The sequence below is a fragment of the Halyomorpha halys genome, unplaced genomic scaffold (genome assembly GCF_000696795.3).
Source record: "Halyomorpha halys isolate HHAL.00 unplaced genomic scaffold, Hhal_1.1 Scaffold467.1, whole genome shotgun sequence".
In the NCBI taxonomy this organism is placed as follows: Eukaryota; Metazoa; Arthropoda; class Insecta; order Hemiptera; family Pentatomidae; genus Halyomorpha; species Halyomorpha halys.
In genome coordinates this window covers 130,570-150,765 of record NW_027114004.1, presented here as the reverse complement: position 1 = coordinate 150,765, position 20,196 = coordinate 130,570, and the positions used below count along the sequence as shown (strand labels likewise).

The following is a 20,196-nucleotide window of genomic DNA, read 5'->3' as shown; positions in this document are numbered from 1 at the left end:
TATTTAATAAATAAATTATTAAAATATTAAATTAAATAGTGCCAAAAGAGAAAAAATAATTTTATATCATTTTCGAATTAGTTATATATCCAGGTTTTTCTCCAATTGGTATCAAAATTATATGTTTGTTAGGATTTGCAATATTTTTCGTGTTTTTTTTCACTTCACCATACACATTAATATGTACATTAATGATATATGAACTATCATGTTTCTCTCACTATATGACGTTTGCTTGCCCCAATGTGAATTCCGATTAATTAACCTAACAATATCTTGTTACGAAGTGAACCTGCTTCCACGAATATTACGTTTTGTTTGTTACTAATTTCTTGATTGATATTTGAAGTTTATGATTACTTCTCCATGTCTATGGGTCGTAGCATGAAAATAATATATAAAGCCTTCCGTGATAAACGATCTATGTAATGCATAAATAATTTTTCAAATTGGACATGGTAGTTCTGAAATAAGTTCTTTCAACAAATTCGTCAGCTTTATACACAAGTTGTTTATATAAGTATATATTATTATAGCTAGACCTCCCGAGGTACTTGAAGATGTTAAAATTTAGAAGATACAGGTTAAGTAGTTTTCACGATTATAAACGAAAAACGGTCTGTTACTAGCAGTGCCGCTGTGACATGCGATTTCACCCGCGTTAAATTAGGTTTATATAAGCCTGTTTCAGATACATGATTAAATACACTATACATAATTGACAACAAAGGCAATATTCCCCCAAAATACAAAAATATATATATAAATTAAATAAAACCACTATAATGAAGAAGGGTTTTGGGTTCTTGAATTTGGTAGAGAAGTATTATTTCTTTACCAACGAGGTAATTTGGGCAGGATTACGCCCAACCGTCAGGTTTGTCCTCTAATAAAAGCTGCTAAATGGCCTTGGGGTCCTATTTTATACCAAGGTAAGAAAATAATTTTAAAAATCTCTATTTTTCTCCAGGAACCATCTTATAAAATTCCTGCGATAACATATAGCAATTACGTTAACATACCAAGCGGTTCACCGACCGTCCATTTCGACCAGCACCTGCAGCTGTTTTAATTACAACTTTGTGTGTTGTGTATTATTACACCATTTTTGTAAGTTTGATAATTTATTTTTCAACAAGTAGTATAGTTACATCTTACATGAACGTATGGGTATTTATTAATTATTGTAACTAAATTCTCTGGAAAGATCTACTTTTACTTTTTTTTTACAATTGTCCTAAAAAAATGTAGTGAGTGTTTTTAAATTTCATGCATTGGCTTAAGAATTCTGGTAGATGCAGCATATTTACTAATCCCAGCCAGCAAAACAAAGCATACCAAGGCTAAAACTACTCAAGACCAGATCAACAATAAAAGCAAAAACTGAAAGTTCCTGCTGTTAAAAGTTTTATTGCCAATTATTTGAGTTCATACTGGTTTGAATATTAAGAAGATCAAAAGAATCAGAATGACCAAAAATAGAGGAATTTGGAAAAAAAGAAACCATGGTAAAAGATCCGTGCATAAAAAGAAAAATTGTTAAACAAAGAGTGGAACTTTCATCAACAGAAGAGATAGACAACCTCATTTCATCAGAGTACAGTAAAATGACATTTCTCATCGATAGCCAAGAGATTAGAAACTAAAATCGTCAACCAAGAAAGCCAAATAAATTATTAATACCTAAAAACAGAAAGAAAGGAAATAGACCATTAATAAAAAAAATAAAAACTCAATATAAGTTACATTAATAATAGTCTACTTATGTAATAAAGCTTATAATAACTTAGAAATAAAAAAAGAAAATTCTAAATAATAGCCCACACTGGCAGTAAGTACTTCAACCCAGTAAACCCACGGCTGTTTAAACAGACCAAACTATCTATAAATTATCCGAATAAATTATCTCGAATAATTATCTAGTAAAAAAGGATTCGAACCCAGGCACGGTAGATGTGAGCACAGGACCTTTAAACGCTGATCTACCAAACCCCCGAAAATACAAAACAACCTTTAAACTTTTTTTTAACACAAAAAATTTGTTCAGTATCATTAATCGAAGAAATATTTAAGGGGCTGGATCAAAGTGATAACAAATTTGTATAGACGGCAATAAAGTGTGATATTTTACACTTTTTTTTTTATCCAGCCCACATATTTTATTTTAAAAAATATCACGTTTTCAAACTTGTTAAAAAGTTAATGTATTAGCTTCCGTGGGTATATAGTTGTCGTAACAAAAATAACGAATAAGTGCTTACTGAAGTATTCAGTATTTATATCGGCAGAGCTCCGTTTGTATGGGTTGTAGCGTAATATAAAGTCTAAAGACTTCCTCAATGAATGGTCCATCTATCTATGTATCTAGGTATCTAATACCAAAACAATTTTTCCTATCGTCTTTAAAGTTACCGATGTTCCAACAAGAATAGTATATAGGAAAAAAGTTAATAACATAACTTTATATCGTTTACATCGATATGGCAGTTTCGTTATTTTAAACTAGATGATATAAAAATCATAATCATTAAAATTAGTTTTTAAAAGTTTATATTATCCTAAAAATTATAGTTCACTTTTCTGAAAGTGTTTATAATGATTTTGATTTAAAAAATATATATATTATCGTATTCGAAATAATCAAAATCTCGGTTAAAGGAGAAACCATTTCTCCTAAAAATGAAATGAGCGAAAATTTGCACAATAGGATTGTTTGCGTTTGTGTGATATTGTGTTCAATGTATATAAAGTGCCATATATGCACATATAAATGTATGCAGAGAAACAGAGAGGGGAAGAAACAAATATATATTTTTATGAAGTGTAAGGGAGTAATAAAGTCCAGAATCTCAGTAGGTTGGAGGAGAATTATCCAGACAGAAAGAAGAAAGAGAATCCGCCTGAAAATGAGAATGAAAGCGGGGAGGTTTTCGATCGTGACCTCATCTGAGCCGAAAATATTATTTGAGGGGTGTGTGAAAAGGGAAAGGGGAGGGAAGGGCGCATGCGCGAGGGGGTGGAGAACATACTTTGACCTAAACCACCCCTCCCTTCCATTTCTACTGAAAAACCCCGAACAATACATTTACAATTTTACTGCGTCTCCGAATCAATAATCTCCAACTCAGCCCCCTTCCCAGCTGCTGGCCTAAATGTTTTTATCCCAATAGCGTCAATGTCCCTCTTCTATTTCACATGGTCGTCTATTCAATTTTTTTTATAATAATTCTGTTGAAATTTCGATATGGAAAGACACACTCAGAGTGGAATATTCGACGATGATTACTCAGCTTAGAGTTGGGAAACGGCATATAGGTCAACATGTAATACAGGAGTTGAATATTCCACACTATTTAAGTCTGATTTCAAAGTAAAACAAAACAGTTTACGCCTAGTAAACGAAAACTGGTACCTTAAACTGCTCTCATATCTTCAATCAGCATATTAACTTTAAATTAGAAAACGAAAGAAAAATAATGTAAAAAAAATGTTCCCATAAATCGAAACTATTTCCAAAAAATAAATTGATATTTACAAATCAGTATCGTAACAACTGCTCTCCCCTTCACTAATTCAACCAACTTTGAAAAATTTCAAAACAAATGCCTAATAACAACCATTCATATTACACAAGAATGACTAAGATGCGTTCAGTATTAAATATAGACACCTTACTCACATACTCACATTGACTCAGGATTTTTTTTCAACCCTAACTCTTTAAATCTTTTATTAACTAAAAAAAGGGAAACCATATAAGCATAAGAGAATTAATATATATCGCAATAAAATCATCAATAAAGATCTGCATAATATTTTATTTCTAAACTATACTGTTTATTTTATACGAAAATGTAAAATATAGTTATAAGTGATAAGTAGCCAAGAAAAAATTAATTATATAATGATATTGCCCAAATCAATGTAATAATTATTGTACATGCTAATATTTATGAAATAAAAATTTTCGGATAAAAAATAACTTTTACTCATTTTAGTGTAACTTACACACTAAACAAATAAACAGAACTCAGACGAAAAATCAAGACGTAAATAATAATTATGTAAAATTGTAGCAGGGAGAGAGAAATATTCTATTAAACTGTATTTATTTATTTATTATCTTTGCACTTTCTTGAGACTGGCTAATATTGTTTAAATAAATAAAATTTAATCGATTTTAGTCTCGAAACATTTTTTATCCCTTTATAAGTCTGACGTTTCGGCCAATTCGGACAATCTCAGAACCACATTATTAAAAAAACAACTTTATGCAAGCTTTCTACCCAGGTCATTCATATCAGTCCATAAATTACCCTAATTAGTCAATTGTTCACATTAAATTAAAGAATAAAATTTTTTTATAACAGTCAGATTTTTATGATAAATTTTAACAAAGAAGGTTGACTGTGTTAAAAAGTTCTAATTTTTAACTTAATGTAAACAATTGACTAATTAGGGTTATTTTTGGACTGATATAAATGACCGGGGCTGAATAATCTGCATAAAGTTGTTTTTTTAATAAATTGTCCTTGAGGATGGCTGAATTGGCCGAAACGTCGGACTTATAAAGGAATAAAAAATGTTTCGAGACTAAAATGGATAAAATTTTATTTATTTATTTCCGAGATATAATTATACCATTAAATACATATAAACTCCTTATTTCTTCGTTTTGACAAGGTTTCGCTCCGCCTAATTTCTAGACCTTCATATTAATTTTACTAAAACATAGATAAAAGTTATCAACTATGCATTGCTTATATATGTACGTTATTTATTTCAATATTAAAAAATCTAAATTTACCATACTATATTTCATATTTGAAATTTAACAATTGAATTTATGATTGAGAAAAAACAAATTTAATTTTAATTTTAATTTTTTTACCTGTTGTTACTATGCCAGTCTTATAAAATTTTATTTACAAGCATATCATTTGACTAGTCTTCTTCGATTAGAATACTTATATATTCCTCGTCCTACTTATAAGCTTTATTCTGAATTTAATTTTGAAATTATTATTTTAAAAGAATTAATAATTTTATTATTATTTTTTTAATCCCTATTCATTCTATTGGTACATTATGTACATATTATTTGTTTAGCCATTATACACAAATACATTATATTATATTCACAGGGCCCCGTTCCCCATCATATGTTGTCATACAAAATATAATTTTTTTTTTGTTTTAACTATTTATTACAATATATCGTAATTGTATTATTATTTTTTTCATTTTTCGTGTCTTTTTTTACTTTACTCTTTCTGTTCATTTCTCATTTATTTGCATTTCTCTTTTTCAGTTAATCCTTTACTGTTTTATAATATGAAAAATTTTTATACAAAAATTAAAATTAAGAACTATTCAAACAGATATATACAGATAGTAAACCTGGATAAACTATTTACTTTAATGTTACAATTTAACTTCGCACACGCCTTAGAACACAAATAGTTTATAATACAAGGATTAATACTATAATAAAAAAAAATAAACTATTACCTCACTCTATAAAATTAATTTAATATCGTGTTAATTTGCTAAATAAGTGAAGAAAATTAATTTAAAAAAAAAAAGTATATTGTATATACTCATTTCATTCAAACTAACACGCTGTCAAAAAATGAAAATTCCACTGTTTTTACACTTCATGTTTCCACATCAGTAACACACCTACTTAGTACATGAGCCTGGTGGAGAAAAAAAGGATTATTTTCATTCGAATTTTTTATAACACGAATCAAAACTATTTGCAGTTACTATTATATATATAACAATTGATGAGTCTGTCAACTACAGTTTGGGAAATAAAAAGGACGGCTGTTTAAAAACGTTAAAAAAAAATTTTTTCATTCGGAGCTCTATATCTTTCAACACAAGAAAATCAAATAGAAATTCATTTTAAGTAGAATACATTTTCTAAAATATGAGACCTGATGGAGTTGTTTAAGTTCAATAGTTCCCGACATAAAGTTAAAAAAGCAAAATTTCATAACGAAAAATCAATTTTTCGAAGTTAAACTTTATTTCAAAAATCACTCGACGAACAGATGTCTATTAGCACTCCAATTAAAGCTAGTTTAATGTACTATTAAGTAATTCGTGACGTTCATCTTCGAAGGAGAAGTAGTTTTCATGATGTCTAACAAAATAAATTAACAAGATGTTGATTTCTAGTTGTTCGAACACAACTTTTTGTTAATGTAAAAATAAATTTCAGGAACCATTATGCGTACAGAAGTCTGCTAGCTCTCAAATTAAAGTTAGTTTAATGAACTATTATGTGGCTTATAACGTTTATCTTCGTAGTGGTAGTATTTTTTATGATATTTGCATAAGAATATCAATTTTACATATAAAATTTTGTCCGAACTATATAAATCAATTTATTTTAGGATATATCTTTTCTTTTCTTTTTATTTTTTGTAATTTCTGATATTCGGAGGATCATCTTCTGGGTACCACTCTATTCTAATGCCATTGTGAGGGTCCAGTTTTCATTTCGGGGGCCCACCACAGAAATAATCCCCCCCCCTCAGGCCCTTATAAATATCATGAAAACTACCACTCCTTCGAAGATAAATGTCTTAAACTACTTTTTAATTTTACTTTATAGTTTTCCTAAACCTTATAATCATTAAACTATTGTATTCGTATTATATAGAGAGAGTTGACCGTAAGTGAACTATAAGGTGATGGTCAGGGTTGTGGTAAAGAAAAATAATTTTGAAATAGTTTCAACTATTCAATAATAGGTAAAGTTAATATAAAAGTATAAAAATGACATGTAAATAAAACAAATATAAAGATCGAGGTCTATGAAGACATCCATATAAAAAATTAGCTTAAAAAAAATATTATTTGAATTAGTTAATATATCTTTTTGGTTCTTCTTCAACTTCCTTACTATTTTTAATGGATTATTTTTCTTATACTTTCACCTTTATATCTTTTTATTTTAGCCATGATGAAGACCTGCAATACGGATCGAAATGTTGGCTATTCATAAATAGTTTTTCTTGAAAACTAGGATTATCTCCTTCTATTACACTCGTCGTAATAATACTACAATAATTAAAATTGAAATTACTATAATGGCAAATAATATATTAATCCATTTATTGGAATGCAAAAAAAAAAATACGCTTTCTGATAATTGTGTTTATTTTATTAATGATTATTCTATTTATTTTTTTTAAATTACGCCAAATTCCGTATGCAACTTGCTCTAGTTGAACGAAACGGACATAAAGCAACTGAATTAGACTAATGATTTCCCACAAAAATGACAATGGCAATTATCAAATATTTTAAAATAAACGTAAATTAAAATTTTCTTTAATTTAACTAAATTTTCTCATAATTTAAGGTAATTTTAAAAAGTTATGCCAACATTTATAATTTGGGCTCGGTGTGTAGAACATAAATATTTCCTTATTGATGAGGTGTTGATAGCATAGATTAATAATTGGAGAAAAAGAAGGGGGAATGCGGTCAGCAAAAGAAAACATAAAGGAACTCAAACTCAAGAGTTTGAGTCTAGAGTTTTAGCAAGAATCCCTTGGTAAGCTCCCTGATGAAGACCTGAAACTCAGGTCCAAAAGTCGACATGAATAAATAATTTTTTGTTTATTTATGTATTTTTTTTTTTGCTTACCGCACCCCGGTAATTTGTTTTTGCTTGCCAACCCCCCCCCCAACTATCTTCTCCAATTATAAATATTTTCTAACTCTGCTAAAATCAACTCCTGTTTTTTTAAGACGATTTGTATATATTTTTTCCATTACATTGTTTTCTTAGATTTGAAAATTACAGAAAATCTAATACTAAAAATTAATTTTATCTGGAAACCTATAATTAGTTAAATTATGGATATATCATTACCTAGGAAATAAAAGTGCACGGTACAGAATTACATTATTAATATTATTATTGTCAATAAATTAAGTGGAATTGAACTCATTTACGTCACTCTGGCTTTCACTTTATTAAATTGTTTAACTTACAATTAATTAGCATGATTTGAAGACATATATAACCTCTTCAGCGATTTTTCTCTTAAAAGTGGTACATATTCAAGAAAAACCTCAAAGCTGAACGAATCTCAAAATTTCTGATATTCCGTGTTGTAATTATCAAACCCTCAGTTTTTATTCTGTGCTCTGTAACTTTATCCGAGAGGAAGGACAACAGATTAGAGCAGATGGTTCCACTACTGTATTTTCTGAATGAACTAGCCATCCCATACGATGCGTCATTGAACTTTTCGAACTAAGAGCTACTTTCAATATTTTATTCAATTACATTTGGCCTACAATAACAAGCGTACGCTCAATAAAATCTATTCATGGAATAAATGTGCTGAAAGCGTTAAATTATCAGATGGGAGACGGGATTGCCTCATTCCACTAGCTTTAGGGGCTAGAGCTGTGAGTAATTTAGAAGTTGGGGAGGGGGTTTCACAGATAAGTCTGTCTCAGCAGTTGGATATGTAGAAAAAAAGTTTTTTTTTCATTTAATTTTTTTTTTTTTAATAATTTGTTTCTTTTTATCATTAATAGGCACACTCTGATTAAAAGACGAAACAACTTATTTTTCAGTTCTACGTTTTTTCTTTTTTTTTGTTTTTTTTTTTATCACGTATCGAGCACTAAGGACCCACGTTAATATCAATGGTTAGGCTACTTTGGGAGTCTAGATTTTTTTTCCTCCCATCGCAGTTTCATGATCCTCGACTGCCTTTCTTTTCTTTCTTCGGACCACTTCTTACCCCTTTTTTTCCTCTTCCAATATTGGTGAGATTTTTCAATGTTTTCCTATTCCTATCTCTATCTTGACAGTCGGTATCTGAAAGTTTAAGTCTCTATAATTCCTCTTTCATTTGCCTCGTGTATCATCCCATGTTTTTGTTGCTAAACATTTTTTTAAAAGATCTTCTTATTCAATCTTTCCTCCTTCATGCTCTTCATGTGCCCATAGAACATCAGCCTTCTGATTCTCATCTCGGTTTCCAGATCTTTGATTTTTCTGTAGATATCTACGTTAGATCTTAGTCTGTAACTTTGTTGTGTTTTCCTGGGCTTATAGATATTTCTTAAGATCCTCCAGCTTTTCCAAGTTGGTAAGCATGTGGTCTCCACCCTGTATAAACATACAGGCCTTATCACAGCGTTGTAATGCCTTAACTTTGTATTGGAGGAGAGGTTCTTCTTATTGTAAATTTTAGCTGTTTGAAAAATTAAATTTTCTAATTTGGTGGTTTTCTTTCGAATGGTCTCTTTCTCAGAACCTTAGTCAGTTTTACGTTATTAATTACTTAAAATATTTTACAAACTCAATATGGAGTGTCTTAACCACTTGACTGCCCAAAACTAGCTATTTTTTATCAAGAATATTTGTGTAGCTACGATGAATTCGCATATCTTGTGAAATATAGTTAACAATTAATCCTTACAACAATAAGAAAACTCGATGTGGGCGTCCTAGGTAAGAACGCGAACTACAAGTCATCTCATATTGATTAGTCAAAGTATCCATTAGTACACTCATGACGAGCTTTTAGATTGAATTATAGAACAAAGCTAGTTTTGGTCGAAATTAAGATGTATATTGATTCCTGCCTTTTTAAGTAACGATTCCTTCATCATCAGCGTGATTCTGACCAAACCACCTCCTTGCACATCCGTTGGTCTTGTAACAGTACTTCCTTACAAAGTACTGTACCCCTTAAACTTCATGACTTGTAGCATTACAAATCGTATAACGTAGCTTCTATAAGAGATAAGGAAAATAAAATTTTGGAGTGACAATAACAGAACTGATAAATATAGAATTTATAACAGGATGTCCTGCAGTAGCCTGGGCTTCAGTCTTCGGGTTGTGGTTGGGTTTCCCAAGTTGTAGGTCACTGCTCCTTTAACTGTAGGTAACTGAGAGTGGAACTTCATGAACCATTTTTTTATGTAATCCTCTATTGCCTCTATTTGTTATTCCCGATGCAACAGGCTGCTTTTTACAAACCAAGGAGCATCCACTGCAATTCTTACAAATTAATTTTGAAAACATGTAATTTTTTTTCTTTTCGTAAAGGATGCCGTTACCCAGACTTCACAGCCATACATCAGCAGTGGCCTGTTCTGTTCTGACCTTCCGTTTGTTTGAGTTAGTTTGATGTCGATATTGGGACAGCCCTTATTGTATTTATAGTTATGCTGCTGAATACTTTATACTTTATATATACTTATATAAATAAAGTGACTTATTTTTCCATAAAAATGTTCTCAATCTATATGGCCTATATCTTTATAATTTATTTGGCCTTTGTTGTAGATAATCGACACGAGCTGTCACCAATCAGTCCAAAACGTAAACGTCTTTATTTCGCTTGAAAATAAAGTAATTATTGAAAACCTTTATTGTAAATATTACATTTACAAATCCATACCTTCTCTGAATCCATTTCTTCAGCAGCGAAAAAACTTGGAAAAAAAAAATCATGCACGGAATCTATTTTTTTAAAGATTTTTAAAAAGAGTATTGAGTGAATCCCCATTTCTAAGCAAACGATTTTTGAAAAGGTAAAATGTTTCTTTGAAAATTGAGGAAACCTTTAATGCTTCACAGTGCTAAAAATTCAGATAAGTCTAGAAGTTGATATTTACCTAAAATTATTCGAATAGGAAAATTCGGAATTCTATGGCATCTTGAAAGTGAGAATAATTTGAATTCAATCAGGGAAATCCATTCAAACCACAATACAAACACCGATTTTTTTATGTTTCCAGCCATATTTACCTTTTAACGCGACATTTTATAAACATATATATGCACTTCGTAAAATTAAAGGTGTTTTGATTAACCGTGGTTTTTATCTATCTCGGTTTACTCTTAATACTCTTTGTGAATTCATATTACACCTCCAAAATTGTCAATGGATAAATTATCAAGCAAACTATATCAATTACCAGCTTTTGTTACAATATTTTATTAATAAAATCATAATTAATTCTAAATTAGCATACCTCATTTTCAATTTCACAGTCTCACAATACTTTCTAAAATAGTTCCAGGATATTAGGCCTAAGTCTAATATAATTAATTTACCCATAAAACACAATTTAAGTTACATTAAATTTTCTTTAATGTTTCATTACGTGATGAATATCCTGGAAACCATCTACCGCACGAAACACATTACGCATACCATTTTTAAAGTACAGTAAATTTGGGAAAATTTGAGCCCTGTAATCACTTTAAAGTAACTCATAATGATGGTATTCGTAGGATTAGCATTTTCCATGATATTTGTCACAAAATGGCGTGTTTCGAACAAAAATACTGTTTTTTTTATAAACTTCATCTCGGGTTCTATTGGATGTACAAAGCTCAATAAGTGTTCAAATTTTAGAAAATGGACTTCACTCTAGAAGAAGTATGCATAATGTGTTTCTTGCAGTAGATGGTTTCCAAGATTTTTTGCCACGGAATGAAAAATAGCACAAATTTTAGGATTTTTCTAGAATAAAAAAAATTTGCCAAGTTTTAGAAATATCGATTTTTAATAGTTAATCAATCCCAAAAAATCAGAAGTACCCAATATTTTACGTTTACTGGCTTTTTTTTATTATTTTTTTTTTTTACTTCTTTTCTTGGACTAAGACAGTGGCATTACAGTAAACAATTGGCTTTTCCAAATTTAAGAGATTCCAAACAGGAATCAGTAATCTATTCCGAGCTCACTCTGCGAATCGCAACTCTCTATTTATATTTATGAGATTAATTAATTTAATATATAATAGAGTGACTGGCTCAAAACATCGTTTATTTTGGCTGCCTGAAGGAAAACAAAAACCTGTTGCCATTTACTTACACAAGTAAACAAACACTAAGTAGTAAACCTGAAGATCAAAGGTTTTATTCTAGGTTTAATTGTTTAACTCATCATCTGAAAATGAGAACTCACAGCGAATCAATTCCTTTTAGTAAATTACATTTCACATTCATCAAGATGAGGTGACTACTTAGACGATCTTGTCCCTTAGATAACTTTGTACATGCGTTACGGTCTCACGTCAAATGCGTAAATTCAAAGACTATTTCTCCATTGGAGAAACATGACAAGGATTTTCTTTTTGTTTTAAAACATGGTAAAATTTCAGTTCACAAGCCTCATACTTTTCGTTAATAATAGCAGCAGCCATATTAGTATTAAGAAATTTGTTGCTTAAGATTTCTTCCCAATTCCCTTGGAAAAACAATAACAATATTTGCACTTTCAAGATATCTTCTGCTCTGAGACGTTTTAACTGGTGAGATGTAACTAATGATTTAAAAAAAAGAAAAAAAGAGTACATCTTTCAGAAAAACTTCAAACTACTTAACATTGCATAGTTCTTCGTCACTTACAAAAACTAACACTCACAAAACATCTACACGTAATAAATTAAATGTACAGTATTTTACAGAAATATTTTCAAAAGAAAGTTTGTTCTTATAAATATCTGTAGAAAAACAATTCTTCAAAGCAAAAATATCTGTCAACGGTAGCCAGGACTTTTAAAAAACATGCTCTTGTAAAATATTTGATGCTATAGGCGTGGAGCCCGTATCACTTTCTCCTTTTGCTACACTGTTGATCCGGTCCTGTTCTCAAGTGCTCCCTCAAGAATTGTAAGGAGCTACACTTAAACAATACTCTCCATCGAAAGGAACTTTCCTTTATAGGATGGTGCTTAACTCAAAATGGACAAGTTTTACGATGACAGTGTTCTAGATGACGTAACATTTAATGAAGTGATTAATTGTAGCATATTGATCATACATGAACGAGTTTTAAAACCAGAAACTCAAAGAGATCATCTGCTCTATTTCACTGATGGATTGATGAAAGATTTGACTAGTCTAACAGGTACAGGGGTCTACATAGAAGATTCAGGCGTTGAAATAACCTTTCCCATTAGATAGTACTCGACTGTTTCAGGCAGAGGTATTTGCCAATCTGTAGGCAGCAACATGACCTGAAATTATTAGGTGTGAAAGGGCAGGCATCATCATCTTTTCCAATAGTCAGTCTGCCCTTCAAGCCCTTGACTCGCCAAAAATCACCTATACATTGCTGAGTGAGTGCAAGCAGGCATTGGAGTCAGTGGTGGGGTTAAAGAAGTTTAAGCTAGTCTGGTTCCCTGGACATAAGCGAATCACTGGCAATGAGAAAGCTGAACAGCTCGCTATAAGCGGACCGAACACCCTTCAATGGGCCCAGAACCATTCCGAGGAATCTCTAAAATGCATCAGCGTAAATAAGTCCTTGATTGGACATGGAATATAGAAGGTAAGGAGTGAAGGGGATATACAGGGCTGAAATAGACCAAGATACTAATTAATAACTAGACCCTCCACTTCTAGAACTAAGGGACTGCTAGGCCTAAATAGGAATTAACTCCAATAGCTAATAGGAGTTCTTACAGCCCTTTGCAGAATTAAAAGACATCTTGAGATTTGTGGAGTAGTTCGTAAACTTGTCACTTATGTGGACAGCCCAGGAAACTGCTCTACATTATATAGCAGACTGTGACTGGTACACGTCATTAAGGTGTAGTCTCTTCTAGGCTCTGACGGAATTCTAGAATACGAGGCTTCCTCCATAGATTTGTCGTCCCTTTTAAATTCCAAATTAGAAAATCAAAAAGGTTTGACATAGATGAATAATAGCTATTACAAGAATTATTCCATTGATCTTTCTTGAGGTTGCAAAAAAGGACCGATAGTCCCACTTACCTGATATCTTCCCCCCAATAATACCGGTACCAGTTTAAAACCAAACATTGTTCCTATTCATCCATCCTCGCTCAGTCCGCTGGTGTTCCTCATGATAGTATCCTCGGTCCCATCTTCTATACAGTCAATACACTTGCCATCCCAACCAACCCTAACACTATTCACATCACATATGCCCATGACACATGTGTGCTTGCAATTAATAATAACCCTTTAATTGCAACCCAAACTCTCCAATACCACATCACAACCCTCAAAGAATGGTGTCGAAATTGGAAAATTAAAATAAATCCAAGCAAATCACCTTTACCCTTCGTCGTAAATATACCGACTGCCCTATAATATTCCTCCAACGCCTGTCGAACAGATCCGCTACCTAGGACAAAATTTGGACAAACGACTAACTTGGAATCTTCACACAAGACTAAAAAGACAGAGAACTGCACATCGATTCCGACTACGCTTACAAACGCTTTAAACTTTCAATCCATTACAAAAGACTGATCTACATGAATATAATAAGGCTTATCAGGACATAAGAAGTTGAGCTTTAGAGCTCCACTAAACATTCGAATTCCTCTCTTGTCTAATCCTTACTATCCAAAATTCTTCGTAAAATCCGCAATGCTTCTAACTTTCTCACAAATAAAATCATTCATAAAATCTTAATGTTTCATATAAACCCAGTCTAGCCCAAACCATATATCAATCTTTCCATTATAAACTCTCAAACTCACTGGTTTTTAATCTTGATTCCTCTTCTATTCCTGACAATCCTCCGAGTTAGCCTGAAAGGAAGATGGCCTCGAGGCCTTCTAATATAGAAATGTTATTAGAATGCTACTAATAGTTAGTTTCTCCACATATCTGTATCATACCATTGTAATGTAACACCACATTCACAAGAAGGATTTTTTGTGTTAATACAGTTGCCAATAAATAAAACATACTTTAATAACTGAAATAACAGTTTCTTTTAAAATACAATAACATTTAAAACTGAATTATTTTCTAAATTAAAACAATAATATACTAATAGTAATAATAATGATGATTATATTTATTTATATATTATATGATTATAGCTATATTTATTTTTAATACCTTACAAAATTTTATATGATAAGCAGGCTATAATAAGATACATTATTTTTATGGATCTGTATTTGTTCTTAAAATAATAAACTATTATTTTTTTTTCCAGGTGACAGGTGTGATTTCCAAGAGAACATTTTCTTGAAGACTTCATGAACTACACAATACACTATTATAGATGGCATCTGCCTTATTGCACATGAGCTGCCCATCATTGAAAAATGACATCATTGGCATGGAATCTCATTCTTTTAGCGAAACTCTGCAAGGACTAGAAGGGGCTAAACGGGACCACGATTTAGAAGATTTAGACCGCTCCCAAGTTAAAAAAAGACGCAAACAATCCAAACCGAACAGAATAACTTCTACTGAATTGTTTTCTGAAGTCGATATTAAATCATCAGTTTGGGTAACAGTACAACAAAACCAACCTTTAATTCCTGCAAAAGAATCGGGTAAAATAAGAAACTGTGACATCAGTTTTTGTAATGTTGCCAAAGAAAATAAAGCTGAACAAAAACATGACAGTGAAGCAGAAGAGAGTTCTGAAGACAATTGCTCAGGAATGTACAATTCAAATAAAAAAAAAGACTTTTCATTTCCTTTAAATTTATCCCATAAGACACCTTCGCCACAAGACTCCGTAGATTCATTCTCATCAACAATAGACGAAAGAGGCTGGTATAAAAACTCTGATAGTACTCCCTTGATTTATAATTTACACAATCCTGATCAGATGAATTTGAAGAACCAAACTTTCCAAAACAATCTGTTTCAGCAATCTCAACCTTGTAATTTAATATTACCAGGTTTCAAGAAGATAGTCGTTGGTAATAATGATAACCAAATAAGCTCACCTCACCGTATATTCAATCCGGAAGCATTTTGTGATTTGTGCAACAAAGAATTCTGCAACAAATATTTCTTGAAAACCCATAAAGCGAACAAACATGGTATATACATGGAGAATATAGGTCCTAATCCTATAGAAAATCTGACTTCCCTACCTCTAATGAATTATTTTTCCAGCAGTATTGCTAACTTATCTTTGTCTAACACACAAATTAATAAAAAACTGAGTACAAACTTTAATAATAATTCGAATAAATCAAACAGTAGCATGAGAGCATTTTGTAATATATGCCAACGTGAGTTCTGCAATAAATATTTTGTACGTCGCCATAAAGCTAAAATTCATGGGATTATAGAAAACAATGGAGATGTTGATTTTAAACAACAAATAATAACAGATAAAATAGACATTTCAGACTCTAATCTTCCAGGACCATCTACAATTAAATTTCCAAAAGAATTCCAGAGCAGCAAAGAAGTGACAGAACACGTGATTGAAGAGGAAAAGCCAACTGTGAAGAAAGAAGAAAACGAATCAGAAGATACTAATAGTCCTCACGATGCTCTTAGTTTATTAGTTTCGACATGGCAAAGCGAAGATAGTAAAGATTGTTCAAAATCGCCAGACAGAAATAAAAAATTACAAACATCTAACAACAGTGCTTTTTGTGACATTTGTTGCAAAGAATATTGCAACAAATATTTTCTTCGAGTTCACAAGCAAAAATGCCACGGTATACCATTCCCAGAAAAAGATGATAAATTGAAAGAAATTAATAATGTACCTAGTAAATCTAGTCAATCTATGCCTTTGAATTTAATATTAAGAGAAAACAACAAAAATCATCCTGAAAATGATTGTAATTATACATGTAGCATTTGTAACATTAATTTTGCCGATAATTATTCAATTAAAATTCATAATGAACAAGTTCATAAAAACGATAAACCTCTGAACAATGCAAACAAGAGTTTTCAAGTAACAGATCAAAATGCTCCAATCAAAACTAATTTCGATATTCCAAATCCAAGGCTAAACGACACATCAAGTCAGAACGTCCATACCCACGAAAAAACAAACAGCTGTCCAAAAAAGAACTCTAACATTGATATTCAGAAAATGAATGGGATGTTATTAAAACTTAATCAACATATACCATTCGAAAATCATATGTGTGACGTTTGTAATCAAGATTTCGGATCAATATCAACTTTGGAAAATCATATTATTAGAGACCATGCGTCATTAATAGAAGAAATCAGTAATTCATTTTATGAAGAAAATCAAACATTTCCTATAAACCAATATAACAAATTAGAGTGTATTAAATGTCAAAAAAATTTTCAATCCATGAGCCATTTAGAACAACATTTTGCTGAAAAGCACAGTATTTGTGAACCTAAAAGTAGTCTTAAGATTTCGAATGAAAACCAAGATATCAACAGCCAGTTATCTGCTACAACTGATAGGCAGGTCATGCATACACCCACGAGTAGTTTTTGTGAAATATGCAAAAAGGAATTGTGTAACAAATATTTTATGAAAACACATATGCAAAGAATGCACGGAATTTCTATAGAAAATGGAGCACATATCGGAGGTGTCGTGTGTGATATTTGCAACAAAGAATTATGTAGCAAATACTTCCTCAGAGTCCACAAACAGAATTCTCATGGTATTGTAGAAGAAGCCTTTTTGCCGCAAATTGGTTCTGAAATAAAAGTTCCTATGGCTAACTCTGATATAGCTTTGCGACCTAACGAAAATGAACTGAATCACCGTTATTTTAGCCATTTTACAGAAGTATGCACGATTTGTAATAGAAGATTCCGTAGTGCTAAGTGGCTTCGAGCTCATTTGCTCAACGACCATGGTGAAGAAGGTAAAGATAAATGGAAAGAAGTTCAATTACAAAATGGGAATAAGCCAATCGATCGTCCGCTATGTGACAGTGCAAAAAAAACTGATCCATATTATTCTCAATCGTATAAAAATTTCATTCCAGATATACCACTTAGTGATAGTGGTCCAAGTACATCTGATCAAAACTGTGAAATGTTGCCATCATTTTTAAATCGTAATACTTCAAAGCAGTATCAATGTTCCTATTGTCCATTTTCAACAGCAGTTTTAGCTTTGCTTTTGGTTCATGAACGAACTCACTTACCTATAATAACAGATATGCAAGATATGCGTTGTCCAATCTGTGCAGTATGTTTTGACAACTCTGAAAGTCTTGATAAACATTTAACCCTGAAACATTCACTTCCAATGTTTCCATTTAAAAAAAACCCTGAAGAAACTGGAAATTTTAATGAAAATTCACACGTTTTTCAATGTGAAGAAATGGAAAATAAAGCAGGTCTCAATAAAGATGACAATAATTATGAAGAAATTACTGATTCTAAATTTGATCCTAGTCCACAAGCAGATGCTTGCTTGAAATGCAACAGATGTTCTTATATGACACATCATATAGAACTGTATTCTGAACATATTAAAAATGAACATAAGTTAGATGAACCTCAGATGGATTACTTACAAATTATAAGAGACGCTTTATTGCAAATAGCGAATAATTCTCATATCCCAGCATCATTTGCTGTTCCAAATAATCTGGGAAACTTCATGATGCAACCATTTGTATTAGAAGATAAGGCCTTTGGAGCAAATTCACCCAGCACATTCCTATCTTCCTTAGTGTTCCTTCCTGTGAAAGAAAGACTCGACAAACCCATCACTGCATCATTCAAATTAACTCCTACATAGTCTACTTTTAAGTTGGTAAATTCTGAAGAAATTTTCCTGGAATAGCATTGTCTGAAGTGCTGATGATTTTTTTTTTCATACCTTTCAATTATTTTAATACATTTAAAAACTAAATATTAAAAACAAAAAAAAAAAAGGAAAGAAAAAAATAATTCTATCTTGTTGGATATAGTAAAGGAAATATGAATGAATATATTTACTGGTTATACATTTAAACAAAATCTTTTGAAAAATTATGGAATAAGTTTTAAACTTTTTGTAATAATTAATAAATTTTGGTCCATATATACATATATATATATAGCATGTTCAGACAGTATCAATGGAAAGTTTCTCATTTTAATGTTCCTATATTATTAAAAGATGTAAGTAACTGAAAAAAGTATATTAATTAGATTAGTGGAATAGAGGAGCTGTTACTGTGATGTTCCTGAGTAAAAATAGTAAATGGTATGGAACTTAAAATGAACTATGTTTTTAATATTTATTAAGATATTTAGGTAAGCGATTTATTAAACTAAAAGCAATTTCCTTTTTTTGGTAAAACAACATAATATTGTTGTTTCAGTCTATATTTTGTAACAAGATTATTATATTTTCAATGAATGAAAATAATAACATAGAAACATGCATGTAAATTTATTGAATTGTAAATTTTGTTAATCTTACATGCATTAAAGTTATTTTTTTTCAGTAGCTTTTTAAATATGTACCTTCGTGTTTTAATGTTGGTTTTACCAAATGAAGAAATGCATTAATGGCCCGCATTGAGAAGTAACATATATTCCATAAGACTGAATCCTATTAGCGATTCTTTAATGATTCTGGTGTGAGGTAAAGATGGTTCCATAATAGTTAACTATTAGATTAATTGGTGATATTTACAAAAGTTCCTATTGAGCCTTGATACTCTAAGAACCTAATATTTGTCATTTTTAAGGACTTTAAAATAATTTCTGCTCAAAACTAATGTTGAAACATTCATTTCTGGACTTGCAGTCACAACAATAGTCCTAATGTCTCAGGGTTGCACACACAGTACAATAGCAGATATAAATGTTTCTTGTGTATTTAAGTGTTTGTGTGGGTGATTTCCACAACTCAATGAAAAAAAAAAATCAGACACACAAGCAAATTTGTACAAAACTCATAGCATTTAAAGAAGAATGCATAAAGCCTGATTGAATATATTATGATTTGGTAGAAATAGCCAACATAATTGGCTACACAAACATTCAGAAATGAAATAATTTTCTAACACCCTATTTGATATTTAATGTGAATACACACACAGAGATGTATGTGAGTTTGTGTGTAGATACAAAAGTATGTATGATTGTGTTTTTGTGTGTGTGGTGTGTATGGGCGCATGTGTGCGTGCGTGCATGGGTTTGTGCGCGTGCGAGCAAGCGTGTCTGTGTGTGTGTGTGAGTGTGAGAGAGAGAGCGTGCATGGGTGTGTGTGTGTATACACGCATATATAGTATTTTGTTGAAAAGTTGAAAAATGGAATATAAAGTGTTAGGAAAATATTACATTTCAAATGCTTAATAATAATTAGAAAAATTGTTATAAATAATTAATCATGCAAAAAATAAGCATTACATAAATGAAAATTCAGGTATTAAGAAAATTAAATATATGCATTACATTCCTTGCATTAGTTTTTTAAGTTGCAATTAGATAATGTGAAA

The 20,196-nt window shown here is 31.0% G+C and overlaps 1 protein-coding gene across 1 annotated transcript in view; it reads left to right on the top strand.

The window, feature by feature from the left end:
- LOC106683114 (zinc finger protein 521) overlaps positions 1-18,619 on the top strand; it is a 64,257-nt gene extending 45,638 nt beyond the window's left edge. Inside the window, exon 2 of the mRNA XM_014424370.2 lies at positions 14,991-18,619. Within this exon, the coding sequence (XP_014279856.1) occupies positions 15,060-18,503 (3,444 nt within the window). The 5' untranslated portion in view covers positions 14,991-15,059 and the 3' untranslated portion in view covers positions 18,504-18,619. The remainder of the gene's footprint in view (positions 1-14,990) is intronic.
- Positions 18,620-20,196: the final 1,577 nt, after the last annotated feature.